This window comes from Mauremys reevesii, linkage group 1 (genome assembly GCF_016161935.1).
Source record: "Mauremys reevesii isolate NIE-2019 linkage group 1, ASM1616193v1, whole genome shotgun sequence".
NCBI classification, from domain to species: domain Eukaryota; kingdom Metazoa; phylum Chordata; order Testudines; family Geoemydidae; genus Mauremys; species Mauremys reevesii.
In genome coordinates, this window is record NC_052623.1 from 33898178 (window position 1) to 33917395 (window position 19218).

Consider the following 19218-nt stretch of genomic DNA (forward strand, 5'->3'; position numbering starts at 1 on the left):
TTACATTTTGCTTACTAGTTAGATTGTTAATGCAAAAATTACTGTCTCTTGACTCTTTCATATAACAGAACTGAAAACAAGGAGCAGAAGGTATAAAATTGTATGAGTATGGAAGTAATTCCTGACAACACTCAATCAGAAACATCAAAATTAGGCTAGAGAGCAAGTCTTCCACAATACAATGGTCCACATGAATTAACACTATTAATTTTTCATTCACCATGTGTAGGTTCCAGGATCAGGTCTTCTTGCTCTCAAAACACACATATTCAGTATTCAAAAATGCCCTGCACAACATGTGGAGCTGCTGATGAAAAGGCTTGGTTGTTTAATAATCTGTTTATCAGAATTGAAGTTATTATGCCCTTAAAGCTTCAGGACTCAATTCAAGTAGACCCCTGAGTTCTTAAATGATGACCTGAATTATATCCTTTGTTGGCAAGTCCACATGATCTCAAATATTTCTGCTACTACAATCAGTTTGGAAGACATCTGGATCAGAATTATGTGAAAGAGAGAAAGAAAGAGGAAAATAGTCAACCTAATTAGATTTAGTGCCAAAGGGGTACTTCTTTTGCCGATATATACTGAACCTGGGAATATGGCATTTAAATTCCAAAATTATTTATTTCCTTGTTACTTTATATAGAAACTGACAGCACTGTCCAGTGGCTAATGCCATAGCCTGGGCATCAGGAGACCAAGATCCAATTTCCAGTTCCACCATTGTATTGCTGCTTGACAGTTACCTCTGGGCCTCATAAAATGGCAATATATTTTTCTCCGAGTACAATGATTTAAGATCTGTAGCTGAAAAAAAAATCACAATTTAAGTGACAAGGATTGTTGAATTACTAAAAAGATTTTTAGTTTGTTATCCAAAATAGCTTTTGTATTTTCACTTTACAGATCTACTAAAACGGATCTAGAGAATATAGCAATTTAAGCAGCCAAGGTGTTTTTATTTTGGTGACTTTGGAAGGACAGAGAATTCCTAGCTCTCCAATGAAATCTCTTGTGTCGCTGCTGGATGTGTGCAGCAATACATTGTACAGCATATGCTTGGGAGAAAGCATGTGGTTGAAGCAACATCTAGTGGTTAATGCTGAACAAGCAGCCATTCACATTCAGCTCAAGGCTCATTTTAAAAATTCAGTGTTTAGGTAATAAGGGCAAGGACTTGGGTAAACGCCACAATATGCTTTCTGTAATCAACATTTAAAGGAGAGTTTGCTATAAACAAAACTTTCTGTGGACATGCACTCACTGTCACACTGTCTGGAGTGGCTCACAACTCTGAGTGCCTCCGTAAGGCCAAACTGTCAAAAACAGGGTGGACACCCCAAACTGGTGATATGTTCTATTATTAGATTTCACCAACCCAATAATAAACGTGAATTCCCAAAGCACTACAGTAGTCTTAGGCCTGGTCCACACTAGGACTTTAATTCGAATTTAGCAGCGTTAATTCGAATTAACCGTGCACCCGTCCACACCAGGAAGCCATTTAATTCGACATAGAGGGCTCTTTAGTTCGAATTCTGTACTCCTCCCCGACGAGGGGAGTAGCGCTAAATTCGACATGGCCATGTCGAAGTAGGCTAGGTGTGGACAGAAATCGACCTTAGTAGCTCCGGGAGCTATCCCACATTGCACCACTCTGTTGAGGCTCTGGACAGCAGTCCGAGCTTGGATGTTCTGATCAGCCACACAGGAAAAGCCCCGGGAAAATTTGAATTCCTTTTCCTGTCTGGCCAGTTTGAATCTCATTTCCTGTTGGACATCAGGGCGAGCTCAGCAGCACCGGCAACGATGCAGAGCTCTCCAGCAGAGGAGTCCAGGCAATCTCTGAATAGAAAGAGGGCCCCAGCATAGACTGACCAGGAAGTCTTGGATCTGCTCGGTGTGTGGGGCGAGGAGTCTGTGCTTTAGGAGCTGCGCTCCAAAAAACGGAATGCAAAGACCTACGAGAAGGTCTCCAAAGCCATGACAGACAGAGGATCCAGCCGGGATGCAACGCAGCGCCGCCTGAAAATCAAGGACCTGAGACAAGGCTACCAGAAGACCAAAGTGGCAAACGGACGCTCCGGAGCCTGCCACCACTGCCCCACCAGTGAACGTGGACTCTGACGATGGGATAGTGTCGACGGCCAGTTCCTCGGCGATGTTCGCGGACGGGGAAGATGAGGAAGGGTTTGTGGAGGACGAGGCAGGCGACAGCGCTTAGAACACTGGTTTCCCCGACAGCCAGGATCTCTTCATCACCCTCACGGAGAGCCCCTACCAACCCTCCCCGGCCGTTAACCCGGACCCTGAATCAGGGGAAGGATCAGTCGGTAAGTGCTTTAAGCATGTAAACTTTTATTATTAATGGAACAGGAATCTGAACTATGTGAAAAGGAGGTATATATATATGGGGATAGAACAGAAATCCTCCTGGGAGATCTCCACGAAGCTCTCCTGGAGGTAATTGAAAAGCCTCCGCAGGAGGTTCCTGGGGAGAGCTGCCTTATTGGGTGCTCCGTGGTAGCACACCTTTCCGCGCCAGGCTTTCATGAGGTACTCAGGGAGCATTGCCTCCCCGAGCACGGCTGCATAGGCCCCTGGTTTGTGCCGGCTTTCACGCAGCATGCGATCTCTATCTCCTTCAGTGACCGTCCTCAGGGTGAGCTCGCTCGGAGACTCCTGCATCTAATTAGGGGAATTACTGTAATGTTACGCCTGGTCCAAAGTATTTTTAAAAAATCTGCAGACAGACGGCATAGCAGAGACTCAGCACGCTGCTGCATGACAAGCGTAACGGAAAGCCAAAGAATCAAATGGACGCTCATGGAGGGAGGGGGGGACTGAGGACGCAAGCTATCCCACAGTTCCTGCAGTCTCCGAAAAGCATTTGCATTCTTGGCTGATCTCCCAATACCTGTACGGTCAAACACATTGTCCGCGGCGGTTCAGGGCATAGCTCGTCAATGTACCCCCCTCCTCCACCCCCAGAAGGAAATGGAAAAAAAATAGTCTCTTGATTCTTTTAAATGTCACCCTATGTGTACTGAATGCTGCTGGTAGACGCGATGCTGCGGCACTGTACTGTAGCATCCTCTCTCCCCCCACCCCCCGCCTCATGGGTGGCTGATGGTGCAATAAGACTGATATCCGTCGTCATCATCATCAGCCTTGCTGTAGATGGTGTATGCAATACGACTGGTACCCGTCCTCGTCATCAGCCCATAAGTAGACGGCCTGCTAACTGTCTTCATCACAGCAACAGGGGGCTGAGCTCCATCAGCCCCCGCCCTTCATGTGTAAAGAAAAGATTCTGTACTGCCTGGACTGTCATAGCAGCAGTATGCTGTTTTCCTCTCCCCCACACTGCTTAATGTCCTGTCTGGACAATCATAGCAGCTGGAGGCTGCCTTCCCCTCATTTCATTTCAGTAACAAGTCACTGTTTCTTATTCCTGCATTCTTTATTACTTCAGCACACAAATCAGGGGACACTGCAACGGTAGCCCGGGAAGGCTGGGGGAGGAGGGAAGCAACAGGTGGGGTTGTTGCAGGAGCACCCCCTGTGAATGCCATGCAGCTCATCATTCCTGCATAATCTGACACGGAGCAGCTGTGCTCTCTGGTTCTCTGAAACACTGGATCTCTACTACACTAGCCCTATATTCTATACAGGAATTATTCTATTTTTAGATACCATAAAGGAGGGATTGACTCGGGGAGTCATTCCCAGTTTTGTCTTTTGCGCCCCCGGCTGCACCTATGACAGCAGCAGAAGGTATAATGCAATACGGCTGGTAACCATCATCACCTTGCCAATTTACAATGGCATGGTAGATGGTACAATATGGCAAAATTTGCAAAAGCAAATGAATGCTGCTGTGTAGCGCTGCTGAATCGCCTCTGTCCGCGGCATCTAGTACACATACGGTGACAGTGACAAAAGGCAAAACAGGCTCCATGGTTGCCACGCTATGGCGTCTGCCAGGGTAATCCAGGGAAAACGGGCTCGAAATGATTATCTGCCGTTGCTTTCCCGGAGGAAGGAATGAGTGACTACATGTACCCAGAACCACCCGCGACAATGAAATTTGCACCATCAGGCACTGGGATCTCAACCAGGAATTCCAAGGGTCAGGGGACACTGCGATGGGGTGGAACAGGGGCAGAGTTTATGCTTTCCGGATTGCCTGCAGCAGGAGTGCGCACAAGATAGGTGCTGTGCATGCTCTTGTTCACAGACACAGACTAGACTGTGTTCATTGTTCGCAAAAATGTATCTTTGCAAGGAATTCACTCCCTTTTTCCCATCACACAGCTTCGACTGTCTCCAGACCTGCCCCAGCATCCCCCTCACAGAGGCTGGCAAAAGAAAAAAAGCAGAAAAAAAAGAGAAAAGATGAGATTCGCTGATTATGCTGAACTTATGGGGCTACCAGCCAGCGAGGTGGAGAGGAGCAGCTCTCTACTCTCCTCTCCACAGCCACACAGCGAACGGGAGGGAGGGGAGGAGAGTGGAGAAACACAAGCAGCGCTCAAGCTGCTTGGGGGAGAAAACAGACACACGACACACATGCATGTTGTGTGCTGTTCTGCAGCAGGCAGAGGGCAGGACCCCCCCCCCTGCAGTATCCTGCCCGCCCCCCCCCCGCCCCCAAACCCACCCCCCAACCCAAACCCAAAAGAAGGAGGGTGGGGGGGCGGGGGCACTGCACACACACTCAGAGCAGAGTGCTCAAAAGTAAACAACAGCTAATAAACATAAGTCCTTCCTCCTCCTTCCTCACCCAAGCCCCCCCCCCCAGTTCATCCCCCCCCTGTCTAGTTTTTTAAAAAAAATTTTTGCTGTTAATTACTGTTTCCGTCATGCTTTTGTGTGGGAAGGGGGGGGTAGGTGGGGGGGGGGGTACAGACACAGGGGCAGATACACACACAGTGCACACACAGCAGCAGTCAGGCAGCACACAGGTCGGTCACACAGGAGGCAGTGGTGGTTTGGTGTGTGTGTGGGGTGTGGTGGTGGGGGGGGGGGGCGGCGGGGCGGCAGCGGTTGGCGGTTACATGCAGCATGCAGGTCAGCAGAGGCTGATGAGTCAGAGGCAGAGGTATCCTCATCCACTCCGCCCACACACCACACCCCACCCCCAACCGGATCCAAAAAGCCTCAATCAAGGGCCAGTGTCACACCCACAACATCTAGGCGGAGCGGTCTAGGAGCTCAGGAGCAGCCTGTCTCGAGTTCAGACCATCTTTACATTACAGCACCTGCACACCAGTTTCAACCCCCTGCAGCCCTTTCTTTAGCCCTTTTAATAAAAGTAATTAATAAAGAGTTACATGTTTTTTAATTTTATTTATTTTTTATTTGATTTTTGGAAGGGGGGAAGGGGAAGGTGGGGGAAGTGCAAACTGCAGTCAACAACAGTAAACGGGGAGTAAGAGGGCAGGGTTCAGCTTCTCAGTTCAAAACTGACAAGTCAACACATCTCGCTCACTCTGCTCACTGCTGGCTCTGAGCGAGTTCCTTGTCTGTGTCCGCTAGGGCTTCATGAGCCAGGGCATGAGCCAGGGCATTAGCGTGGGCGGGGGTCCTATAGGAATCTGCATGCAGGCATGCATTACATCCCCATTTTTTTTTTGAACTACCTTCCTGCACTACCTTCCTGCAGGTGTCTAAACAGACCACAGTTCCTGGCAACGCATGAATGCATGCCTGGCTGGCCCCCCTGATGTTGGCGTTGACATCCCCTCCTCCCCTGCTGCTTGCAGCACCATTGAAAAGTAAAAGCAGCCAGATCAGCAGCTGACTGTGAAGAGGTGGGTGGTAGAAGGTAAGGAAATAACGGCCATGCAGCGCGGGCTCTCTCCATGCTCGCAGTGCTGGGCGGCGCGCTGTCACTGACAAAAAAAACAACAAACAGATGCCCGCGGCGCTTTCGGGGAGGAAGGGAGGGCGTGATTGATGGTTCAATGATGACAGTTACCCAAAACCACCCTCGACACATTTTTTCCCCCAGCAGGCATTGGGGGCTCTACCCAGCATTCCAATGGGCAGCGGGGACTGCGGGAACTGTGGGATAGCTTCCCACAGTGCACCACTTCCAAAGTCGACGCTGGCCCCGTTAGTGTGGAATCACAAAATCGAATTAGTGTCCTTAGTGTGGATACACAAATTTGACTTCGTAAGGTCGATTCCACAAATTCGAATTAAGTTGAATCGAACTACTCTTGTAGTGTAGACATACCCTTATAATGGAGTCACAGACAATCCCCTTAGACACGCTGCTCTATCTTGTCACCCAGGCAAGCTGAACTCTGTGATAAATGGTCATTACACCAAAAAAATCACAATAATATTCAGATTACCCCCAGTCTCAAGAGACCAGTTTCTCACCTAGGTCGATTTGCATCCTTGATCTCACACCAAAGACAACACTGGTAGCCAATCCTATAGTAAACTAACTAAAGGTTTGTTAGCTAAGCCAAATGGAATGAGAGTTCTTGAGAGGCTAAAGCAGGTAAATATATATGTACAGGTGAGTCAGAGTCTACAATTTCAAAAGGTAGCACAGATGTAGTAATCTGCCAGCTTCCCAAGTCTTAACTCTGGAGATCTCCATCTTCTCATTCAGTTATGCTGCCCTGTTAGAATCCAAACAGTCTAGAGTTGGAGAATTTGTTCCTTGTGTCCACACTTATAGCTTCTTTTCACAGAAGAACAAGTTGACAGTTCGGCTACCCATGTGGGCTCTTTGATGATGGAGTGGGGCATTTAGAGTCTCTGATCATCACACACAATGGCCACTTGCTTTGAAATGTGCAGGAATTAGCACCTTCCTGTTATAGTTTGAATCACACATGGTTTCCTTATGTTTGATCAGTCACTTAGGTATAAGGTATATACAATATAAATGTTTGCTATTTCATTCTAATACGATACTGATAAGGGAATATAATGCATACAACATCCCATTCGTTTTCATGAGGTTTAAACCCCAAACACATTCAACAACCACTTTCATCTATCCTAATACACAAATGAATTGGTCTGGATTCCAGCTGCAAGTTTGTCACTTTTTTGCTGACGCCTATTGTCAGGGTTCCCTCCCCACTCTGAACTCTGGGGTACAGATGTTGGGACCCACATGAAAGACCCCCTAAGCTTATTTCTACCAGTTTAGGTTATAACTTCCCCAAGGCACAAATCCTTTCCTTGTCCTTGGACAGTATTGCTGCCACCACCAAGTGATTTAGACAAAAATCCAGGAAAAGGGGCCACGTGGAGTCCCCATTTCCCCAAAATATTCCCCCATCACCCTCTTTCCTGGGGAGGCTTGAGAATAATACACTGGGGGGAGGGGTGTTGGATCCATGCGCGGTCCCGTATTAATGCAGGGACCACGTTACCATGGATTCCAATGAAGGTAATTAAATTTGTGATCCATGTGTGGTCCCGTGCTATAACCGAATTTGCGCTATAAATATGCGTGTTCTAGCAAGGGTCTGCTGTATACTAACCAATTGGTTACAAAGTGAGCACAGACCAAACCCCTGGGTTTTTAGGACACTGAAAATCAATCAGGTTCTTAAAAGAAGAATTTTATTTAAAAAAAAAAAGTAAAAGAATCACACCTGCAAAATCAGGATGGAAGGTAATTTTACAGGTAAATACAAAGATTTTAAAACACAGAGGATTTCCCTCTAGGCGCAGCTTCAAAGTTACAAAAAAACAGGAAAAAAAAACTCCCTCTTAGCATGGGGAAAATTCACAAGCTAAAACAAAAAGATAATCTAATGCATTTCTTTGCCTTTACTTACAATTTCTGTAATTTTAGATGTATCATTTCAGGTATCTTTTCAAGAGATGGCTTACCAGCTTGGTCTCTCTCTCTGTCCTGAGAGGGGAACAAACAAAGAAGCACAAAAACCTTTCCCCACACCCCGATTTGAAAGTATCTTCTTTCCTTCTTGGTCCTTTTGGTCAGGTGCCAACCAGGTTATTTGAGCTTCTTAACCCCTTACAGGTAAAGTGATTCTGTACCTCTGGCCCGGAGGGTTTTTATGTTACTGCATACATAAAGGTTGTTACCCTTCCCTTTATATTTATGACACCTACACCTTGGCTACAGCTGGCACTTGGCTCACCAGCGTCACACTCACTATCTTCAATACACAATGGCTGAAAAAGTGAAACAAGTGATATTAAGAGTCATACTCCACAAACAGGACCAGTCTGAAAGAACAAGATTTCTTTAACCAAAAACAGCAAGGGAAATTCACTGATTTATATTGGTTAAGTCACTCCCTCTTGCAATAGCCACTTCCAGAAGAAAGTGTCTTACACAGGAAGTGGTCACATCTTCCCAGGCAGAGGGTTTGGGTGAGCACACTCTCTCTGGATTTGTGGATATCACTATTTCACCCCTAACAAAAGTAAAATTGTTGGGAGATACTAAGCTAAGTTAAGGATTCCACTATCGCTGCTACTGATTTTTCTGACCCAGTGAGAGGTGTGGCGGGAAAGATTTCCAAAAGTTTTTCTGCCGTGGACAAGCCTTAGTATGTGGTCCCTTCCCGGTTTTGTCTACACTAGAAAGCTGTACCTCTAACTATAGGGTATAATTAAGTGATACAACCCCCCGAGACATGATTATACTGGTAAAATTATGCTTGTAATATTAGAAGCTTATACCATCAAGAAGGATATAACAATTTCAGGGGAAAAAACAGTTGTATCGGTAAAACTTTAAAGGAAAGACTAGCCTAAATGTGTCAGACTGGAAGAGGAGCAGGAACTGGAGATATTTAACTCTAGCCTTTTTTGTGGCAGTGCGACATTTTGAGTGCATAAATGCAGGAGGAGAAATCTATAAATCCTGTGAAATGTTAAACTTATGCAAATACTTGCCTGAGATAGCTTATCTCAAACTACTAAACCAAGTTCACCAAGCACAGCTTGCGCTTCAGTGGTTCTCAAACTTTTTTACTGGTGACTCCTTTTACACAGCAAGCCTCCAAGTGGGACTCCCCACTTATAAATTAAAAACCACATTTATTTATATTTAACTCTATTATAAATGCTGGAGGTATTCTCCCATTCTCTCTCAATGAAAATGGCATAATTTCCTCCCACTATATTTTAGTTTTTGTTTGATCTCCTCTGAAGCATGAGGGATGGCCATAGCTGGAGATGGGACATTAGACAGGGAGGACCAGGATTCTCAGGTGCTTGGCTGGCTGGTTTTTGTTTATATGCTGTTTGTAATGGATCACCATATGTGGGGTTGGTAAGGAATTTCCCCCAAAGTCAGATTGGAAGTCACCTTGGTGGTTTTTCATCTTCCTCTTCAGCATGGGGTGCAGGTCACTGGGTATATCTCACTTCCCTGCCATTGCAAGGGCCTTGAGGACTGGTACACCTCACTCCCTCCTATTCTTTGCCTGCAGCACCCAACAGTCTAATCTCTTGTGGGCTGTAATATTTTGGTCTAATTCTGGTTGTGGGGGTTAGTGTGTGGGTGCTGGAGGGTGTTGGTGGCCTGCGATATACCTGAGTCAGACTAAATGATCTGCTTGTCCCCTCTAGCTTTAAAATTCTATGACTGTACAATGATACAGCTAGTGTCTTATTTTGAAGAACATTTGCTGGCCCACGCCTAAGAATGCAAGTAGACAAAGTGAAGTCAAGTCACTTGTAAGGTAAACGGAAACTCCTGTCTTGCCTCAAGTGGGTCAGTAGGATAGAGTGCTCTCTTTTCAAGTGAACAGTTATATTTTCCACCCAGTTTCTTCTGTACATACACACTAAAGAGTTATTTGTTTTTTTTAAATACTTCTTTTGCATGATGCACCTTTGTAGCAGTGCTTGTTCTTTAAGATACACAAGCCACATTTACTTTGCCAACAGCTATCAAATGTTGGGCTCCTTGGTAGAAAAGCTTAAGGTAAAATGCTGCATTCTCCACTATTACTTTCTATTATGCTAGTTTTACAGACTGGTCAAACTTCAAGAACACAATAAAAAGGGACATGTATACAAAATAAGGATGCTGCACACAACTTTTTACTCTGCTAAAGATAACAGATGAGACAACTGGCATTCACAACTTGTTTAAAAAAAAGTGTAAATTCAGTGCTTCTTGGAGGTGCTGCAAACTGCCAAGAACAGAGATCTTGTATCATACACAACTTGCACCAATTTAAAATCAGATTTTATTAAACAATACAAAACCCTGTGCAGGCACTTTTAATTGGGTTTACTGATTCATCCGGTGACTCAAGTTGACTCATTTTAAACCTGGTTTATATAAGTAATGTCCACACATGCAACTCACTCTGCTTTAAAAATCACATAATTAGAGACAAGGTAGGTGAGGTAATTTTTTTTTTTTTTTTTTTAATTGGACCAACTTCTGTTGGTGAGAGACAAGCTTGTGAGCTACACAGAGCTCTTCTTCAGCTCTGGGCCTGACCCAAGTTTGCACTGGCCTAAGAGCATTGTTCTGTGGAGACTGGTTTCATTGTAGTGATGACAGGATTTGTAATAGCAGTGGCTGGCACCTGAGCTGAGCCAAGCCAAGCCAACATACTGAAGATTGTGAGATTAGTATCGGAGTCCTTCCAATAATGGAATGTGGGTCAGTTTAAGCAGTTTCAAAATTCACAGGCTATGACCTCACATTAATTCTAAGATGCCATACGTTAATAAGCCCATCCAACCCATTTCCTAGAATGGTGATGTGGATGGTTCATATATGTAAAAAGAGTTTAATGTAAAGCAGGCTTTAAGAAAATCATGGAAACACTATTTTGGAAGGCTGATGTTCAGGGCAAAGTAAACTCCAATAAAATATCTTGTTCTCTCTGGAGAGAACATAAGAAGATGATAAAATGAAGTAATCAGGTTTTTGAAGGTGAAGCATGTGGAATAGAGAAATAGCCTGCAGTTTAATGAACCAGCTCTATCAAAACTAAATATGAGGAAATTCTGTTAAGTTAGATGAGAATCTTTCAGTTAAACTTTCCCAATTTTACGGCATCTAAGTTTTTGTTGAATGCTTAGAAAGTCTCACGAAGGGTATGTCTACACTACAAGCATTACTGTAACGCAACTGCAGGGTGGGAGCTAGAGCCATTGTAGTGCAGACACTTCAGCAACAAAAGGGATTTTTTCCATCGCTGTGGTAAATTGACCCTCTTCAGACAGTAGCTAGGTCAAAGGAATAACTCTTCTGTCAGCATAGCTGCATCTACAATGGAAGTTAGGTCAGCTTAACTACATCGCACAGAGAGTGAAAATTTTCACAGCCTTGAGCGATGCAGCTAAGTTGGCCTAAGTTTCAGGTCTATACCGGGCCTATTTCTCTTGAGTTACACATGTAGTCACTGCCTTGAAGCAGTTCCATGCATTATCACTCTGTACATTGTAATACAGAATAGCAATAATTTAATACATTGAATCACTAAAGTAGGTAATTATTCCAAAATTATCACTTGTTACAATTTGAAGAATGCTCTATGTATGTAATTTCCGTGGCAGCTTAGTTCTTTGAACAGATCCTTCATGATTCCCCTTAAAAGCGCAACTGATGTTGAGTTCTGGTTAATGTTTGCCACTACAGATGTTTAAAACAAATTATGACTGAGTAATATAAAAGAGGCAACTAAATGTTTTGAGAAGCTTTTATTGTGAAATATTGGATTTAGAAAAAGGTACAAAATGTCAATCAGATGTGTGTCAATACAGTATTTCAATAGTCTATACATGTGGACAGCTGAATAGCTTCACTGCAGGATGCATATTTAGACATACTATCTAAAAAGGGACTGCAATATTCACAGACTTAAAATACATAAATAACTTGAGCCAAAGTGGCAATCACCTGTCAATGTTAATTGACAACTAAAAACAGGCTAAAAAGCACATTACAAGTACAACATCTCTCTTTCTAGATCAACATTAAAAGAACATCAGTTCATTGTGTCAATAGCCTACAGCTCCAGGATCGCATTCGTCAGGACTGGGATTCAATTTGCTAGTTTACAAACTTTAAAATTTAAAGTTAAAAATTCGGTTACAGAATAAAGAGATCAAGTATTTAATTATAACTAAACACTGTGAAGCCCCTAAATGTTTTTAGTATTGGGATCTATAAAGCTCAAGTATAATAATGAACTTTTCCTTTAAAAAAAAAAAGAAGAATTTATATTGCAGCTCAAGGTTGTTTGAATAAGAATCACTTAATGGGATAATTCATCAATTTGATGTGCATGGTTCTGAATTGGTTTTTAAAATCCACATGCACCATGGACTGGTGGCCAGTAAACTGGAGAGAAAAGTCCCCAGTATCAACATATTATTCTGAACTAATGAAAGTCAGAAAAAAAACTTAATTTTTTTTTAAAAAACCTCTCAATACAAACATCCCAATAGGATAGCAGCAGCATTTTCTATCCTAGCATTATTAGTAAGTTTAAAGAACAGTTTTTATAAACTTACAAAGTTGATCTTCATGTACAAAAAAAAAATCAAATACATCTTCACTGTAAGAAACAAGCTAGCTTGATTTTTCCAAATTATAATTATTCCATAGACTAAGTCTTCTCTAAGCTGTTGAAGTTGTTCACAATTCAGTAGCATCTGGGTAGATAGCCAGAGGACTTTAGATTAGTCCTCCAAGCAGCAAGATATCAGACAATAAAGCTAGCTGAAGTGCAAGCAGCTCCCAAGTCACCAAATCAACATCCACATCTGAACTAGAGCTACCATCTGACAGACAACTAACTATTCCAAGTCAGGCTGGTTTAGAACTTGCTTTCCTAAACAGTGTACTCCAGTTATGCCAAGTTGTTTCATCCTACTAAGTCACTTGTACTGATGTCCATTAGGAGCAGAGCTAAAACTGAACTAAGTGAATGTAAAAAACAGAAGATTCCATTCAAGGGGTTGAACAATAAGCTTTCATTTGACACCACATCCATTCCCTTTATTTATGTACTGACCACTACAGTTTTGGCTACTGTTTTCTCGATGTGTATCTTTACTAAACTAAGTACATGTCAATCTAATTACTTAATTTTTAAAAAGTGACCTTAAGTTACAACTAAGTACAGTTAAAACCAAGACAAACTGAATATGCAAGTTTTAAAAACAAAGTAGTGAGTATTAACTATACTGCTAATTCAGGATATAACCATGGGAGTACAATGCTCGCTATGCGATTTTAAAAAGTTAGCCCTGGGCTAACAGGAAAAATACATAAAGCATTATAGTTTAGTGTGGCAAAAAACATATAAATTGTTTATTTAGGAAGTGTTTGGCATAATAATCGCTAACCAGATTCAACAAACCCCACAGATGCAATCTAATAAGGTTAAAAAAGTCAATACACACTGTCCATCAATTGGCTAGTTCTTAATGCTGCTTCAAGCACTGCACTAGCAACTTTGATCTTTGTTTTTGATTCCTCTGTACACACATTTATATATACACAAACATTTATTAAACATGATCTTAAAACAAAAACGTTATGTACAAAATACCAACATTCCTATAAATAAACAGTTGGAGAAAGGCACTTGCAAGAAAAAAGTCTACAGTAAATCTTAAAAAAAAAACCACACTTTGCCTCTGGTACTGTACAATAGATAATCTTTCAATAAATTCCTATCACAAGAATGTAAAACACTAGTTACTCACTTGTTATCACTAAGAATATAACTGTTACAATTGTATTTACACATATGTATACATCTTTTGAGTTTCATTTAAGAGCACCATGATTTCCATCCTAAATGTCCTATATTTTAATACAAAGCAAAAGAACAGTTGCCAGAACCCAGTGTCCATATTCCTATTCCAAAAGTGTTGTCCTTGCAGATTTACAAACTTGAAACTGAACTTTTGGCCAAACTTAGCATAGTTTAAGGGATTCAGCTGCTGCTTTGAACTCTGTAGAAAGTACACCTATTGTGTTATTGCATGATGTGTTTTAAAGAGAGAACTACTGTATTACCCCTCTGCAACTGTTAAATACTATTGCTGGCAAAAAGTTCCCAATATAAAAAAAGTAAAATAAAAAATTTCTTCAAGCCAGTTGAAGTACTTTATCTTAACAGTTTAACTAAAAAGCTGCATATTAGTTATAAAAATGTGTAGGAAACATATGCCGAGTAATCTTGTGTGCAAAAATATTTTTCCACTACACAGGATTTTAAGGGCTTCACAGAATTACTCAAATTTACATTGAGTAGTAATCTCCTCATGGAGATGTTAGTATACTTCCACTTTTATCAAACTTTTTACCCTTTGACAGTGCGGCAACCTGTTTGAGTAGTTCTCTGTTTTTGGCCTGTAATATAGATAAAAAGAAAGATTTATAGAAACACTTTCTCTTCTGTTTAAACATAACAGAAACACTGTTCAAAAGTCCTAATAGTTACTCTTAATTCCAGTACTATATCCATCAGTGATACACTGCAGAAAGAGATGAACAAACTTCTTGAATAGGAGGGAGCAATTATTCAACAGTGCCATGCACAACTGTCTTGCTGAAGTTATAAAGCCACCCCCGTATAAAACTTCTGTTCCTGAGAATAAATCAACATAATGGCAGAAGTTTTCAGCACAGCGTAGGTATTTAAGCTCCACATCTTCCACTAGTTTTATAAAGGAAGATATAAAGCCAAATCCCTCACACGGATTTGCAAAATCAATATATCTTCTGCATTGTAGATAGATATTTCTGTTCAGTCTAGAATTTATAAAGCGTTTCAGGTTTTCCTGCTGCTTAAACAGTTGTACTTTCAATGTGGGTTACATCATTGCAAGATTAGCTTCTTGCACTGCAATAAAATCGTGCAGTTATGCTAGGTCATTATATCACCTAGAACAGGTATATCAGTGTTTCTTAAAGTATGAGGTATGCCCCTTGAGAAGGGGGGCATGAGGAACTACCTGAGAGGAGAGGATGTGCCTCAATTGCTCTAAAAAAGTATCTATCCAGTGGTTACATTTGAAAAGAAAACTGAAGATAATGCAGGTGTAACTCAGAGAGTGAGAGCGAGTGAGCATGTAACAGGTCAGAGATGGGAACTGACCCATCCATTTCAGTGACTGGTAACTCATGCAAGGATGACGGTGCACAATGCTTCTATTTAAACTATTTCATTTCTCAAAGCAAATATACAAAATATTTTGACACCAACGCAATTAAAACTATTTAAGTATTTACCTGCAGTTGTTCCACTGTTTCCTTGTGAGCTTTTTCCATACTGTTCATTTTTGTCCTTAAATTAGACTCCTGGTACTGAAAGTCTGCCTTCAACTCTGTCAACTAAGAAACAACTTCTATGAGGATATTTTGGAAGCCTACCTCATACGTATTTTTAACCAACTCTTATGCCTCAAAAAATTATTTTATGGATCTAAAAAGAGTTTCTCGGGGACACTGACTACTTTCTTCATTTCCTGCTTCTTGTGTTGACATGGTTAAAAATATATTACACCACAAGTCAAATATCTCTTTTACATGTGAAAGTCCCATTTGGGAACTGGATATGGAAGACTAGTCCTTCAAAGTATTTTCAGACATTGGATCACACTGATTTACAATACTCAGCTTTATTTTCAGCCATGAGACTTGTCTGACAGGCCTTAGCTATGACACTGGCACAAAGCTGTTTTTTGGGCAACAAATCTGAAGTACAGTCCAAAATTGATATGCCAGTAGAAGAGGTTTTAGAACAAACTAATAAGTTAAACAGTTATAAGTCACCACGATCAGGTGGTACTCACTCAAGAGTTCTGAAGGAACTGAAATATGAAACTGCAGAACTACTAACTGTTGTATGGAACCTGTCACTGAAATCAGCCTCTGTCCCAGATGACTGGAAGGTAGCTACTATAACATCAATTTTTAAAAAGGGCTCCAGAAGAGATCCTGGCAATTACAGGTCAGTGAGCCTAACTTCAATACCAGGCAAACTGGTAGAAACTAAGAACAGAATTATCATACATAAACAGGATTTGTTGGGGACTAGTCAATGTGGCATTTATAAAGAGAAGTCATGCCTCACCAATCTACTAGAATTCTTTGAGGGAGTCAACAAGCGTGTTGATACAGTGTACCTGGACTTTCAGAATTCCTTTGACAAGGTCTGTCACCAAAGGAAAGTTTCACCAAAGTTTCAAGGAAACTAAGTAGCCCTGAGTTAAGAGGAAAGGTCCTCTCATGGATCAGTAAGTGGTTGAAAGACAAGAAACGTGATAGGAATAAATGGTCAGTTTTCAAAATGGAGAGGTGAACAGAGGGGTTCCCCCAAGATCTGCATAGGGACCCATGCTGTTCAACATATTCATTAATGATCTGGAAAAACGAGGTAAACAGTTAAGTGGCAAAGTTAGCAGATGATATAAAATTATTCATGCTAGTAAGTACAAAGCAGACTGCAAGAAGTTAGAGGAATCTCACAAAACTGGTTGACTGAGTTAACACTTAATCCTGCCATGAGCGCAGGGGACTGGACTAGATGACCTCTGGAGGTCTCTTCCATTTCCATGATTTGATGACTGGGCAACAGAACAGCAGATAACATTTGACATTGATTCGTGCAAAGTAATGCACTGGAAAAAATAATCCTTACTATACATATACAATGGTGGGTTCTAAATTAAATGTCACCACCCAAGATAGACTTTGGAGTCACTAGGGATAGCTCTCTGAAAACTTCTGCTCAATGCACAGCAGCAGTCAAAAAGTCTAACGTATGTTAGGAATTATTAGGAAAGGGATAGTTAAAATATCATAATGCCACTATGCAAGTCCATGGTGTCCCCACACCTCGAATACTCTGTCAAGTGTTGGTTACCCCATCTCAAAAAAAGGACATAGTGCAAAGTTCAAAGAAGGACAACAAAGATTACTAAAGGTATGGAACGGCTTCCATACAAGGAAAAGAGTAAGACTGTTCAGCTTAGAAAAGAGATGACTAAATCTATAAAAATCAAGACTGGTTTGGAAAAGTGAATAGAGAAGCATTATTTACTCTTTCACACAATACAAAACCAAGGGTCACACAAGGAAATTAATAGTTTTAATACAAACAAGAGGAAGTACTTTTCCACACAGCACACAAGTAACCTGTGGAACTCATTGTGATGGTCAAAAGTATAACAAGTATAACATAGGTCCATCAATGGCTATTAGCCAAGATGGTCAGAGCACAATCCCAAGCTCAGGATGGCCCTCAACCTCTGACTACCAGAAGCTCGGGTGGAAGATGGGTGAATTACTGCATAATTGCCCTGTTTTGTAAACTCCCCTGAAGCCCTACTACGGGCCATTGTTAGGTACAGGATACTGGCTAAAAGGGACTATGGCAACAGTTAATTAGCATAAAGTTGTAATTTACATGGCAAATATCTACAGAGACATAATAAAATGATTCTGAAGAATAAGTCTATTATATCTCATTCCTAAATGGAGTGTAAATTCCAAGAAATCTATAATTGCCACTGCAAACATTGCATTGATAGGAGAATTAAATCACAAGTGAAGTTTATAGAGAAAAGTTACTTATCTTTTAATTCTCCTCTGAAGACTACCTTACAGGTTCCTTGACCCTAGGTCTCAGATACCAAGCATGAAACAGGGAGAAATAAATGCTTTAGAGGCATACTGATCCCCAAAGGCAGTGGGCAGAAGCACAAGCCATCTAAGACCTGTAGTGCCACCCCTGAATCCTTCTAGTCAAGTTTATCAGGAAGTGAAGCCTCCCAGAGGCAAATAAGCCAGTCATAACAAAAGGGTTGAAAAAGCAGTAACCTTACAAAGATTCCTCTCCACTCTGAATGGAGTTGGGAAAGTGAAAATCCTGCAAGATGACATCTTCTGGGATGCAGAACTACACGTAATTCTTCATCTTCTGACATACCAGCTATGTAATATTCTCAGAACAGAATTTTTTCTGAATCTCCTTGTGGAACCCAGATACTTGCAGGCAAGGAGACCTACAGACATCCATTCCTGAGGCAACAGCTCTTGGTACCTTGTCACTTGCATATAAAGTGCAGTACTGCACCCGGTACTGACTCAGGCCCACATTTTTATCCACCATCTTTGAGCTCCTGGTATCTGTCCTGTGGACTACATTCAGTCAGTTCCCCAGTATTTAATATGCCATTGGGCCATGAAGGCCTGGCAGTTTCTGATGTGAAGGATAATTGCCTGATATTTTCTCTAGCCATGGTTGTCTTGACCACCAAGCTTTTCACTGGGATGGGAGACATTGCTGGTAGAGTCCTGGGCAGTATGTACTTCTCAGCAATGTTTGACACAAAAGAAGCAGTGTGAGTTGTCTAATACACCTTTGCCAAGTGGTCCAAAATAGGATGCAAGAATATGGCCACCCTACTGGATGGATGCTCTTGTTCCATGTACATACTAATTGTGGCCCTTGTAAATTCCTGGACTGGTGCTAATCCAGATCCCACCAACTTTATGCATTAGAGGAAGTTAAATCCTTAGAGCACGCCTTGTTACTCCTTCAGTTAATCTGTTCTGCATCCAGGAGGCAGATATTGTATCCCTGACCAACATTATGCTTCTACTAAGACAGCAAAGTAGTGAGCCACAGGGGTACTTTGGCACATTAACTATCTCAAAAGGCATCAACAATGGCTGTGCCCAGACCCTCAACACAGGAGCTGTGGGGTTTGTGTACTGCTATTAAAGGCCAGTACTTTGTTCACTGAAGGAGCCAATCCTGGGGTACAGGTATCAAACTGAGGCTTATCTTGATGAAGGATCAGAGTGATGGCACTACACTGTACGAAATCACCAGGGGAGACATGGCTAGGCTGCTGAACACACCATGGAGGCTCCCCAAAGCAGTCTTCCCTGTCCTGAATCAATGTGAAGAGAAGATGCTGCAGTCTATAATGTGAAGCTGCCTGAAGTCTTTGAAAGTGGTGAGTTGGAGGGCAGGTAGCTCTCTTCTAGTGTCTCCTGCTAATTATTTGTTTGAAAGAAAATTCCTAGTCTGATGTGACAAAAGTCAGTACCATAGACATTGAGCGCTGAGACCCTGATTTGTGGTAGAGTCCTTGGATTTGGATGGGATGAAACAGAATCCACCCCCCCCTCACCTCCCATGGGAACTAGTTTGCTGGGCTTAGAGGGAAACAAGGTCTGCACAGATGTGGGCACTGCAGGCA

General features: G+C 42.0%; 1 protein-coding gene across 7 annotated transcripts in view; it reads right to left on the reverse strand.

Annotated features, from left to right (window-relative positions):
* Positions 1 to 316: 316 nt before the first annotated feature.
* FAM76B (family with sequence similarity 76 member B) overlaps positions 317 to 19218 on the reverse strand; it is a 31473-nt gene continuing 12571 nt past the window's right edge. For 2 of the 7 annotated variants that reach the window (XM_039521029.1, XM_039521030.1), the window contains exons 10-11: positions 15236 to 15337; positions 317 to 810 (exon numbers count right to left, since the gene is read on the reverse strand). In XM_039521029.1, coding sequence (XP_039376963.1) covers positions 673 to 810; positions 15236 to 15337 — 240 coding nt within the window. In that variant the 3' untranslated portion in view covers positions 317 to 672. Of the gene's footprint in view, positions 811 to 11670; positions 14354 to 15235; positions 15338 to 19218 lie in introns of those variants that run through there. The other 5 variants (XM_039521028.1, XM_039521027.1, XM_039521026.1 and 2 more) reach the window with 3 other exon arrangements.